We start from the raw sequence: 13443 nt of genomic DNA, 5'->3' as shown, positions 1-13443 counted from the left end.
GACCAGATCCACCAGGGCCTGGGTGACCATTTCATGAGCTCATCCCCATCCCCCCATGCCAGATAGCAGCCCGAGAAAGCATTTGGGGGAGGCAGGCCTCACATTGAGAATGGCTACAGTGAGGGCTGAAGAAGACAGAAACTGAAGGAATTTGTAATAGAAGAGAACCAGCTGATGTGATAAAGAGCCCCGGGGAATTCAGCGAGACGAAAAGATAATCAGACCAAAGCAATAATAAGAGAGAAAAATGATCACCACAAAGGTCAATTTTATCTAAAGATTGAATTAAAAATAAGAAGCATGGAAAAAGTGTGCCGACCAGGGACAGAGGTGCAGAAGCGTGTGATCGCGGCGGGGCTGCTGGGCAGAGGAAGACACCTGCGCTCAGGCCAGACGCCGGGGCTGCTCTGCATCCTTGTGTGGTTCTGCTAGCAGAGCCCAGCGGGCCCCCTCCAAACTACCACCCCACACACAAAACTGCCCCCAAGCCCTCGGAGGTTAACACATTCATTTGGGGGAGGGTGGCTGAGCTTCCTAGGAGAGTCCTTGCTCCTGGGGGCAAGAGTCACCCTGGGTCTTCCCAGGACCAGACCTTCACGGCTGCACCGTCCTCAGCTGGTTTGATGCAGCGGGGCGGTCCTGGCGTCAGTCCACAGTGCTTGTCACAGTGTGTTTTGTTCTTTCCTCAAGGTCTGGCCTTGAGAAGACCCTGCTGGGGGGGCCTGGCTGTCTCAGCTGGTGGAGCATAGGACTCTTGATCTCAGGGTTATAGGTTCGAGCCCCACACTGGGTGTGGTGATTACTCAAAAATCTTTTTTTTAAAAGAAGATCCCACTGGATTTTGTCTCTGCCATTTGCAAGTTACTTGGTAACTTATCTTTCCAGTCATAGTTCATTTCTCTCTGTCCTGGTGGGGTGTCTCTTGGGTTAGGAATGCCCATACCTTTGGGGCATCAAGAGGAAAATCTGTGCTGCCTTCTGGCTGGAGACACCCCCTCTCTCACCCTCCAGAGAGATGGTGACATTGAGGGAACAGTGATGATTTATCTTTGTTCTTCCACTTGCAGGTTCACAGTTTAAAAATATTTGTACGGCACGTCATGGGGTACAGTCTATTTGCCCATCCACTGTCTCACCCACTCTCTTTGCCCTTCCCAGAACTTTACAACCACCCTGGAAGATATTTTTATTCTCATTCCAAGGATTGGGAGAACAGGAAAAAAACTGCCCAAGGTCCCGATGCTGGGTCTAGACCCTCTGCCCTGGGATTCCGCGCTTTGAGCCGTGGCAGGCGGCCAGCAGGCTGTGAGCAGGACGAGGTGTGGGGCCCTTGTGTGGGACTCCACATCTGTGGGTCTTGCATGGGAGGAGCGTGTATGTAGACTCGGGAATCCTTGCTCATGACTTTTCACCTTCTCTGTAGCCAGTAGTTTACAAAGCCAGCAGGCAGTGCCCAGGGAGATGACAGCAGGACAGAGCCCTAACAGCAGGTTGGGTAGGGGGGTGACCCTGCTGTTTTAGAGGTCATCATATCCAGAGAGAAGGATGGTGACAGTGGGCTGGAGGCTGAGAGGCAGTAAAGGATGAGCACCTGAGGACAGAAGTACAACATAAGTGATTCCAGTTGGTCCCAAAAATGTAAGCCCATGGAGAAAAATCATGCGGCTACCCGTATTTTTATATAGTGTTCCTTAAAAAGTACACAGTGCGACAGAGGTTAAAAGCAAATGTGAGCACAAAGGAGCAGCCACGATGGACCAAGCTATGCTTTGGGTGCAGTGGGCTCTTGGAAAAGGCTGAGGATGAGAGAAATCCCACAGGGGACAGTAGTACAGGACACGGAGAAGCTCCTAAGCCTCACTCTACATCTGTGGATTCCATTTCTCTCTCTCTCTCTCTCTTCAGTAGAGGATTATCTGATCTTCAAACTAGAAACACCAGAACATGGGTGACTTAAAGCACAGAATGTTTAGGGGCATCTGGGTGGCTCAGTCGGTGAAGTGTCTGCCTTTGGCTCAGGTCATGATCCCAAGGTCCTGGGATTGAGTCCTGCATCAGGCTCTCTGCTCAGTGGGGAATCTGCTTCTCCCTCTTCCTCTACCCCTCCCTCCTGCTCGTGCTTGAGCATGCTCACACTCGTGCACACGTGCTCTCTCTCTCTCTCTCATAAATAAAAAAATTTTAAAAAAGAAAACCCAATGTTTAAAAATCATGAGGAAACAGGTGTCCCTCCCTTAAGTGTATCTGGGCCTCGGGCACTTGGGTCTTGGGGTCCTAATGAGATTGTACCACCATAAGTCACAATGAGGATGTAAGAAGATGGCCAGAATGAAACATCCATCCCACTTTTTGGGAAGGAGGAAAATCTGGGTCCAGGGATCACACACTAGTGAACTTGTAGAAGAGATCATTAAGCGGATGGTCCACGAGAGCTTGGAAGAGGGAGTAGGATCACTAGGAGCCAGTCCTAACGACGGACCATCCAGGTACACTTAGGAAACCTGCCCCGGGAGCAGTCGTGCAGATCGGCTCTGAGCGTCTAGGTTGACCACAGTGTGCGGCAGCCGTGAGATGTTATAACTACATAAAAAAAAAAAAACACACTATCAAAGATGCCAGGAACATGACTCAGTTCTGTGGCATTGGAAAGAGTCACTGGAGAGTTGGGGTATGTGCAGAAAAGGTTGACAAGGAAGAGGGAACTCCTATTGACTGGGGCAAGCAACCCGCCGGGTGCTGGGCACTGTGTTAAATGTGTGTGTGTGTGGGGGGGGGGGGGTGTTTTAATACTTAGTACTGCAAAGAGATTGTTAATGTTCCTATTAAATGAGGGAGAAAGGGGTTACATCAATGAAGGAGTTGGCCTGAGGTCAACAGCTGGGAAGTGGAAAATGCTAACACTTGAGCCCAGATCTTTCTCACCCATAGCCCCCAGTGCAAGCGCTGGAGCAGTGAGTGATGGAAATGGGTCCGTGCCAGAACTTCGAAAAGAAGAGGTAACATGTCAGCTTAACAGCGAGGGGAGTACATAGAAGGATGGCGGTTGTTTCCAAATACTCAAGGGGTTGCCCTTTGGAAGAAGGATTAGCTTTATTCTCTAAGGCCCCGAAGGGTGGATGTAGGGCAGTGGTGTGGAGTAATAAGAGCGTTGACTGTTCACGGACCCCTTGCTGCTATAAGCTCCTCTCGCTGCGTGCATTCGTTCTCCAGACCCCAAGGGTGAGGTACAGCGCTATGATCGTCCCCGTGTTGCTGGCCAAGAACCACAGGGAAATGACGACCAGGATCTCCCACCAGTAAGTGCCCGAGCCCGGGCCTAAGATCCGGGTCTGTCCCACACCCGGGCCAGCAGTTTTCAACCACCTCCCTCTGCTGCATTCCTGTGGGTAGATCTCGAATCAACGTAAGCGAGAATTGCCAAGTAATGAGAAAGTCCCAAAGAGGGGGTGTTCTATCAGGGAGTGAGTTGTCTGTCGCTGACAGATCCTGAGCGACGGGGACGCCGGGTTGGGTCCAGACCTGATGACCACGCAAGGTGTCTTTGCAATATTCTGTTTTAACTCCTGTGCTCTTGAGAGAAACAAGTTTACTTTAGATTAATAGTCAAGGGGAAGGGGGCGTTGGTGGTGGGCCTGGTGGTTCTTCATTGCTCCGTCAGCCTGAATTCTGTGATAAGCTCCACATGCAGTTTCTCCGGGGTCCTGTTTCTATTTCAGTCCTTGATGGAACAACCCTTAGAAAAGTCTCTTGCGGGGATCCCTGGGTGGCTCAGTGGTTTGGCGCCTGCCTTTGGCCCAGGGCGCGATCCTGGAGACCCGGGATTGAGTCCCACATCGGGCTCCCGGCATGGAGCCTGCTTGTCCCTCTGCCTGTGTCTCTGCCTCTCTCTCTATCTCTCTCTCTCTATGTCTATCATAAATAAATAAATATAAAAAAGAAGAAAAAAAAAGAAAAGTCTCTTGCTATAGCTTTAAAGCATAACCATTCCATTAGCAGGTGAAAATTACAATCCTATGCGTGTTTTAAAGTAAAAACAAGAAATCTGAAGAACTGTGAAAGGGGAGCAAAACTTCACAAAACCTTAGTAATCATTGTTACTACCATCTCACAGTACAGTGAACCGCTCTGGTATCCCACCTTTGATAATTATACTGAAAGCAGAAAATTGCGATACTTTCTGGAAGCAGGGTCAGGACTGCACCAGGCTTGAAGATGAAGGAGGGGAAAAGGCTTTCCTTAGTCACTGGAGTGCTCGTCTTAGCTTCCCCTCCTGCCTCACCCCCGACACACACAGTCACAGTTCTTAGGAAAACCAGGGTATGGAGAAATAAGGGTTCTTGGAACATGTGTCTCAATCTGGAATTTGGGACCTGCGGCCTTACTCAGTTGGATGATTAATTTGTTGGTGAATGAGGTCACATGACAAAACTTTCTACCACTTGATTCTGTGGGTGGACACTTCTCTAAATCCCCAATTAGCTGACTTTTTTGGTTGGAGGTTATTTATCTTTTTTTTTTTTTTTTTTTTGGTTATTTATCTTTAATAATGACACATTGGGTCGCAGAGCCATCTCCAAAGAGCCCTGGTCCACGGGGACTGTGTCCGCACACCGGCTGGCCTCACATTTGCTGGAAAGGTGCTTTGTCCACCAAGGGAAAGTTAACCTCTGCTCCCTGCCCTTCCTGGCTGCCTGCCGTGTCCGTCCGTCCTGTGGGCCTGCCACTCTGTCATATCCACTCTGTCCTGTTTTCAATCCAGGTCTTGTTCCCTGGGGCATGGTGTGATAATCAAAAACTCGAAAATGGAAGGAGTTTTAGGTATGATTCAGCTGAACTAACTGACCTTACTTCCTCGGGCCTGGGGGTGGAGGGGAGCAGTGAAAAACCAGACCCACAACGTCTCGGGTGCTCACTAATGACAGCACGATGCCTCCTTCCCTCCTCAGCTGGTGTTAGGAATCTTCCGTGGGCCAATTACCGTGCTGGCACTGGGGACACCAGGACGTGGTCCTCTTTCCTTCAGGGAGCCCCAGCGTAAATGTCATGGTGCAAGGGCTGTGCTGTGGTCACGGGGAGCCCAAGGGGTGCAGCAGCTCCTATTGGGGGGCAGGAAGGCGCTTCTGAACCGAGTCCTGATGGATTCCAAGGGCACGTCGCCATGGTGGCAGCGGCAGGTGTATGTAGGCCAGGACTCTGGGGAGAGACGGAAGCGGGAAGGCAGCTGTGCCCAGGAGTTAGGACTTTATGCTGAGGGCAGTAGGGAGCCTTTGAGAAGTTCCTAGAGGGGAAATAGTGAGATGTAGTTTGTGGCTTTAAAAATACCATTTTACTGGCAAGGAGGAGAACGGGTTGGCCACAGGGGCGCTGGGAAGCAGGGAGAGACGCCAGGAGGGTTGCAAAACTCCGGGTGAAAAAGGAGGATCTGTGGGCAGCGGTACCGTGGAGGGGGGATGGAACCACATCTCGAGGCCATGTCACACAGACGGCCGCCAGGACCAGGCAGGGGGACCCGGGCTGCTCCGGCTTGCAGCTTGCATGGATCCGGGCCCGTCGTCCAGGCCTCGTCTACCAGAGGATCACCAGGACGCTGATTCAGTGGGAGGCACATAGGCTGGAGAAGCTTCCGAGACGTTCGGCGAGGGACAGTCTCGAAGGACTGCCGGTGGGGGGGTGGGGGGAGTTCCTCAGGCAGCAGGTGCCGAGGAACCATGGTTGGCCATCCCTTCCATGTCCCTTTCCTGGAAGCTGCCTTAAACAAGCAGGGCCACCTTGTACCTGCATCATTCACAGTCAGTGGACACACGAGGTGTCCTGACACGAGTGCCCCGCGGCAGGCAGAGACATGCGGTCCCCAAGGGGACCTGGGCTTTCTTGCCAGGACCATCCTCCGTATCCACTTCTCTCCCGGTGTCCCTCCTGGGCTCTTGGGGTCCTCGGCGACCATCTCGGTAACAAGGCTCTTGAGGGACCGTGTTGGTGAAAGTACGAAGGTACTTCGCTCGTTATTTCGGCTTCTGGGTAGCCCTGCTGGGGACCCTCAGTGGCAAAGTGGCCGCTACGACTGCAGATCCCCTCGTCTCTCTGCTAAGTGGCGGCCCAACGTGCGTGGGACCAGGTGAGCCCGCTAGATCTTGGGATGCAAGTCGCCAGGTTGTTCCTGGGGCCCGTTGACAGTGCCGCCTGCTTGTGGCTTCACAGGAAGCCGTGAGCGCCGTCCTCGGCATGTCCTTACACACAGGTTTCCTTGTTGGAGATTCGAACCTAATGCCGTCTTTGATGCCTTTTTCTGTTACTCTTCCTGTAGGATCTTCTATGTCTCTCACGATTCCCAAGACCTGAAGATCTTCAGCTACATCGCTCGAGATGGTGCCAGCAACATCTTCAGGTGTAACGTCTTTAAATCCAAGAAGAAGGTAAAGGGGCAGTCATCGGTCATTTTTTATTTTCCTCTGACACGCGCACACCTGGAGAAGTCTCCACCATGAGATGAGGGCTCTGGAGCAGGACAGGTGGATCGCCCCAGGAGCGATGCTCACCTTGGCGTGTGGTAGGCAAGAAGCACAGCTGTTGACTTGAGTGACCTTTTGTCATGAGTTTGTATATCGATTGGGGGCCTACAAATCATGACACGTGGAGTGGAGTGTGGAGACTCCGGCTGCGAGGCTGGTTGCCCTGGGTGGTTATTTTGGGGAAGGTAACCTTGATGCTTGAGGAAATGCAACTTTGGCAGTTGGGCAGGTGGCTTTTTCTATCACTTCTCCAGGAATTTAGCACAAAACTGGGGTTAGAAACCTGGGGTCTCACCCCCTCCACACGTGCCCACTACGAGAGCCCTGAGGGATGTTATGTGGGTCACTGTCCCCTGTGGGTCTCAGCTCCCTTGTCTGTAAAACAAGGAAGAGAGTCAAAAGCAGAGTTTCCTAAAATGTCTCTTATGAAATATTTACCATCTGATCTGTTCCACGTTAAAACTATCTTTGAATTTGCTTGGAAGTCTTAAAGTTCAAGAAACCCCTTTAACTCTGCTTAACCCAGCGTTTTGCGCACTGATTCAGCCACGGAATTGTGCTTTTGCCATGTAATCTCTGTAATACCCTGCGAACTGTTTTCCCCAGAGAAGGGATTTTGGAAAACGCTTTATTTGTGCCTCTGAGATTCCATTCAGGTCTGCCGTCCTAGTCACAGACCCACCGAGCGCAGCTTTCTGTGAGGACGACTTCCGAATCCCTTCCTGCGTACCCCTTCCTGGATGCTGTGTGACATCATCTACCGTAAAGCATCTTTAATAGATTTGTAGGCACTTTGTCAAGTGGGCATAAGAAGAATAATACGTGACAGGGTCCAGGTTTACCAATATATGCGTCCAGTCCACCCACCCACCCATCTTGTCTTCATAAGGAGGATCCTACTTTGCTGATTTAGCTCCTTCCTCTATGGAGATTGGTGCCCTTGGTCACCTGTTCCCAGGCCTTTTAATGCAAATCATGGAATTTGCATGGAAGGAGCTAGAACTGGAAAGGTAGAAAGGGAATGTGCAAGTTGCCAGACTTCACTGCTAGGTAATACAGCACAGCCGGGTGCAAAGTGTGTAAGTGGGGCTAAGCTGAGCTTCGTATCAGAGAGGAGGAGGCAGTGGGAGAGAGAGAAGAACCAGAGGGGCTGCGGATGAGCACGTAAGGCTTGGGATGCTGAGAGGCTCTTCCACAGCTTTGCGAGATGCAGGGGATCTGGGAAATGCAAAGCGTCCCTGAGAGTTAAGAACTGGATCATCTGTAATGTGCTTTGACAGGTGCAACCAAAAATTACAATCCCCTTTTAATTCACTTTGAGTGGCCCAGCTGTCCAGCTGACGCCAGGTCCGTCCGGGGCCCGGACCACATGGGCCTGGGGATTTATGACAGCCACAAATGGCACGTTATCGTTTACCAAGTACTTTAGTATTTCATCTTACTTGATCCTTATAAAACCTCTGTGACAGAGTGAAGACAAGTTAAGTTTCACCCCCCGTGTCTCAGATGAGTAAACGGAAGCTCAGAGAGCCGAAACCACCTGCCCACGGTCCCGTGAATAGGCGCTGGCTAGCGTCCGCGAGACGTGCGGAACGAAAGCACTCTGAGCGGCAAGACCTAGGTAAAGGGTATTTGGTTTGCCTTCAGATTGAGCACAGTGGGGGCGACCCGAGTCGGGGGGTAGCACCCACTGGAACTCTCTCTGACCTCCAACTCAAAGCACAGAATTAAGTTCTTTTTACCCAGTGACAAAGGAGTGACGGTCACCCGGCGCCCTATCAATTCAGCTTGCCCCCCGTCTCCTGGCTCTCGGAGCTAATTCGGATCTCTGGCTCTTCTATTTCCCGTGTCGCCTTTCCCCTCACCTGCTGAGACTGTAGCTCTGGGAAGAGTGGGTTCTCAGGCCCTTTGCTGGCCTGCAGCCATGCCGCTGAAGGAACGGTGCCCAGACAGCCTGGCCTGTGAGCCCCACTGCTGCTGAGCTATGGGGTGGAAGGGCCGGATTCCCAGCCAGTAGAGACGAGTGAGTGGTTCAGGGAAAGCCAGCAGACTTTGGGGGGCCTGCCTGCAAAGGTTTTGGGAGGTGGGGGGCCTGCCTGCAAAGGTTTTGCACACTTCTCCTGGTTAGACTTACCATCTTGTAAGGCACTCTGGGTCTGAGGAGACAGTTAGCTTGGGAAAGAGTTTTAATTGGCCGGTCACAGAGGAATACTTCTGAAGGGAGGAGGGCTGGGGAGAGGGATAGTGTGCCCCGGGGAAATGTGTCCTGCAGGGATGTTTGGGGATAGTTGGAGGTCGACAAGGGAGATCTCTGGACTGGCAGCCAGCAGGCCTAGATGTTCTCCAGAGCCTTCGTGTTGATCATAGTGTAGAAAAACCTCAGAGGAGCTCCACACTGCGTCAGGGCTTTGGGTGTAGCTGTTCAGACCACGCCATGGCCCCTGTGTGCGGACCCATGGCGTGTTCCCCATGCCAGGCTCCTAAGGAGGCTGTCGCCCTTACCTCCCCGCTGGGGAGCAGGGTTGTCTCCTCCTGTGGGCTGACAGGATGGGTCTGGAGGTTTCCACCTTCCTGCTGGAGGGCCCCTGTGCCTCGCTCCGGCACAATCGTGATTCCGCATCTGGATCCTCACACAGGTGGCTCACGCCCGTGGCCAGTGTGGTTGTCCTCTAAGGCTTCCATCAGGAGCTAGCTAGCCAGAGATGGCAGGAAGGTTGCATACCACCTGCTAGCCCTCTAGGACTCTGGGTTACTCCAGTTCTCGCTTCACATGGAGTCCTCTGTTTCGGTTCCCTGCTATGTGCCTGTGACTCTTCTGAACTCTCCGCATGAGTTACCTTGTTTTGTGCCTGCGGCAGGTGTGGGAGGTAGGTACTCTCCCGCTCTTCGTTTTACAGACCGGAAAACAGACGTTTAAGGGACATAAGTCATAATAAGTGGAACTGAACCCGGAGAGTCTGACTCTTAACCACTCCACTTTACTCTTTTCCATCAGGAATTTGCATAATAAGGAGTAGCTTTGGTCTCCAACAACCTATTTGTGATGACAGTCTACAGCACTTGTCATTTGGGTATGGAGAGCTCCTCAACTCTCAATGACCCAAGTCACTCTGACCTCGATTTTCCTTTTTTCTCTCACTATCTGTGTAGGTCAGTATCGACTCCGTTGTGTAGTTGGGGAAGGAGAGGGCCCGAGGGAGTAGGCTGCCATTGGTCACACAGTGAGTCCCCAGAGCCCACTGACCTTAGAACTGGGCTTCCCATCTCCTCGCCCAGGAGCTTGGGCCACTAAACCCTGTTACAGGAAAGTCACAAAAGAAGCCTCTGGACTTGAGCTTCCCCAGCCAGCAAGTAAGATGAAAGGCATCTCAGGAATGCAGGTCGTCATGTGTGAGGTGATCGGATGGATATTCAGGACCAAGTCCTGTGTGTCTGGGAAGGATTGCCAGTATTGTTGGCGGCCTGTGTCTGTGGAAGCGGTGTCTGTCCCAGCATCGTGCAGACGACTGCGAGAACGGAAGGCTGGCAGTGGGTCTTTCCCTCGCCCAGAGCATCCAGTGGAGACATTTCCCAGCACCACGGCATTCTGTTTCCCCTCCTTGGGGAGGTATAATGATAGTATTCATTTGCAAGGCCTCTTGCACGGCCTCTTGACCTCTCCTGTGGAGTGGATGTCGCCCTCCTGTCTTTTCCTCCCAGCCCCAGGAGGAGGAGGAGGAGGAGGAGGAGGAGGAGGCTATCGGCCCTGATTAAGTGTGACTATGCTTATTAGCGCATCAGTGCGTGAAGTGTTGGTGATTAACAGAAGCGGCAGGAATCTCCCCGTTATCTTCACGGGCAGCTCCTTGAAATCATCTTGCCTGCAATCACAGCTCAATTGGTTTGGGTTGGGAGAAATTACTTCCTCCTGTAATGCTGTCACCATCAGATTAGGGGCCACAGCTGAGAAGTTTCACTGTCCTTGAGAGCTTGCAGTGGATTTTGAGAGATGATTGACAGTCATGTGCTAAACAATAAGTCACTTGCCCGGCCAAGTTTAGGATGAAGGAGAGGACGGTCCTACACTTAGAGAAAGAGTCTTAAATGTTGGGGTGATGGGATGGGGTTGGGAGGTCAAAGTACAGAAATCCCAGGTCTCAGAACTCATCTGATCCAAACTTCTGGTAATGGATGAGGAACTCAGCACCTGGAAAGGCAAATGAACTTGCTCATGGTCACCTGGGTGGTTACTGTCAGTACTGAGGTTGTAACCCAGCCACCTTTGCTCTGTGGTACTGTGGCTCACTGACTAGCAGAGTACAAGGAGGAACCCAGCAGTCTACTGGAAATTTTAAGATCCCCTGTCTCCTGTCAATGTCAAAAGTCACACTCACTTTGAAACTAAGCTTTCTCCATAGTGAGCAATATTCTAGTGTCCCAGGCATTGCCTCCATCAAATTATAGATCAAGGCCATCCCATAACCTGTTGGATAGAATCCTCACCCATCTCCCATTTCAGAGACTTCATCCCTTGGATCTTCCTCTGTGTAGAAGTCCAAATATATTTTCTTGCTTCAGCATTGTGAATTCTATACACTGCAGTCATTTAATAGATACAAGCTTAAATCTTTTACTACAGTTCAAAAAAGGGGGAAAAACACATTAAAGAAATATGATCTTCAGTTCTTTTTTTTTTTTTTTTTTTGAGACTCTGTGGTAGTTCAGCTCTAGGTAAGGGCACTGGACTTTATTGCTGTGAGAGATGAAAAGAATTAGAAGCCTGGGGGATGCCTGGGTGGCTCAGCTTTAGCGCCTGCCTTTGGCCCAGAGCGTAATCCAGGAGTCCCAGGATCAAGTCCCACGTCGGGCTCCCTGCATGGAGTCTGCTCCTCCCTCTGCCTGTGTCTCTGCCTCTCTCTCTGTGTGTCTCTCATGAATAAATAAATAAAATCTTAAAAAAAAAAAAAAAGAATTAGAAGCCTGGGAGCTGTCCTGGACCTGACTTACTGGACTTCAGTCCCCCGGAATGCCAAAGCACGCGGTGGACAGGTCTCCAGTGTGGAGGGCAGGGGGCAGTAGATGAGAGCAGAGAGAACGGAGACTAATAAGGAGAGTGCCCCACATTTCTCTCTTCTTACCGTTGCCTTCACCATCTTCATCTTCATGATGAGCACCTTACATTCTGGGGCTTCTGCTCATCATTTTCTTTATGTACCTGAGGACTCGTTTTGTCATCTCCAGGAATTGTGATATTGAGCTTTTTCCAGGACATTGAAATTCGGAACGTGCCCAAGGTAGTTTGTTAAGTCAGCTGCAGCATCACACGAATAGCTACCATCCTGCACGTGTGTGTAGCACCCAGAAGATTCCCAATGGCTACAGGGCCAGCCAACAACAGGGTCGCTTAATGTGGGAACAGAAGATAAAATCATGACTGACTGTCATTTTTCCCTGGATCCCTGGAGTACAGGGGATCAACCTCCTGATTTCCATCTTCCTGAAGCTACCACCGTAGCCTCTAGTGTGCTCTTGAGTAGCCGCCCACTCTCCCTGAGAACATGGTGCTAGTTCACAGTGGCTGCTACGGTTCACCAGGTAGCGACGCCCATTAGGCGTGTCGTTGGCACCCACAGTTGGCACACTAGAGAGGACAGCTGTTGGGTGTGTCTTGACCTCTGTGCTGGACTGAGGGAGGGCCTGGGGGTGAGGGGGAAGGAGGCTTTGTCAGCATGAATAAGTAAAATGATTTAAAGAAGCCATTTGTCCGTGTCATGAGGGTAAGTGGCATCAAGTTGTAAGACCGCTTCCTTTCCAGGCCTATTTCACAAAATTGCCTGTGATCCGCCCACGCCTGAGCTGTCATGCCCCCCATCTGTGGCGGAGAGCCACTGGGAGGTTAGATAGTCCTTCCCAGCTTTGAAAACCATCAAAGCAGCCATATCCAGCCTAATCCTGACAATTCAAAGCCCACGAGTGCTTTGGGATGCTGATGGAAAAATGACTTTTGGACAAGAAGATTCGATCCACGTGGCCGAGGATCTTCAGAGGGCTTAGGTGAAACTAAACTGGATTCATGCAGAAATAACGCAGTTATAGAGATGCTATTGGAAAAGCTAGTCAATTCCAGAGAATGGCCAGTTTCTCCAACTGGACAAGGCTGCCTTCCCAACGTGCCACTTGTTTGTTCTGCTTTGTACCTGGCTGCCTTCACATCTTGAAATCTCCACTTTGATTTCCAAAGGCCTGTTTGTGGTCATGAGATGTAAGCAGCACCTTGTGACCTATGGGGACCTATGAAAAGGGTTCTTTTGAAAGCTGCTTTTAGCGAGAGTTCTCCCTCGTGGGCTTAGACTGGGCTTATTAGCTATTAAGTCTTAGCATGTGTGAGTCCTGCATTCCAAGGCGGCAGGCAGAACCAGTTTTCTTGCTTGGAAGGCCAGAAGGCCCGGGCCCTGGGTGGGGTAGGCCCAGCAGGCGGGAGCCAGCATGGCTGTGCAGAGAGCAGATGGCACCAGTGGTGGGAGGGACAACCCTGCCAGGTGCAGGCTGGCCCTCCTCACCACCTTCGAGTAATTTCTCCCGATGAGGTCCTTACATAGGAATCTACCAAAAGTAGACTCTTCAGCAGTGAAGGGAGGCAAGCCTATAAGGTCAGAGGACACCTGAACTCACACAGCCTTTTCTGAGAATTAGGAGCCATCTGACCTCTTCCAACTCCAAGAGTGGTGAGCGGGGAGGCCAGTTCTCATAAGTGTTTGTGGTCATCCTGTAAAGCGGGTCACCGTGTAGCTTGATTCCACGTTCATGTTCGGAGGGCTCTTTGTGGAACATGCCACCGTGTCCCTTTACTGTAAGTGAAAATATAACATATTTTGCTCCCAGAGGAAAATTGAAAGGAAACCGGTTAGCGTGAATGTGCACATCTAGGACCCTAGGCCGACAACTTCCTCATGGT

At 51.2% G+C, this 13443-nt stretch overlaps 1 protein-coding gene across 5 annotated transcripts in view; it reads left to right on the top strand.

The window, feature by feature from the left end:
* Window positions 1-13443, top strand: part of LOC112914300 (carboxyl-terminal PDZ ligand of neuronal nitric oxide synthase protein-like) — a 279569-nt gene that overhangs the window by 229605 nt on the left and 36521 nt on the right. For all 5 annotated transcript variants that reach the window (XM_072759617.1, XM_025991247.2, XM_072759615.1 and 2 more), the window contains one exon: window positions 6305-6413. In XM_072759617.1, the coding sequence (XP_072615718.1) occupies window positions 6305-6413 (109 nt within the window). The remainder of the gene's footprint in view (window positions 1-6304; window positions 6414-13443) is intronic.

The sequence above is a fragment of the Vulpes vulpes genome, chromosome 5 (genome assembly GCF_048418805.1).
Source record: "Vulpes vulpes isolate BD-2025 chromosome 5, VulVul3, whole genome shotgun sequence".
Classification (NCBI taxonomy): domain Eukaryota; kingdom Metazoa; phylum Chordata; class Mammalia; order Carnivora; family Canidae; genus Vulpes; species Vulpes vulpes.
This window is presented reverse-complemented; position numbering and strand designations above follow the sequence as displayed.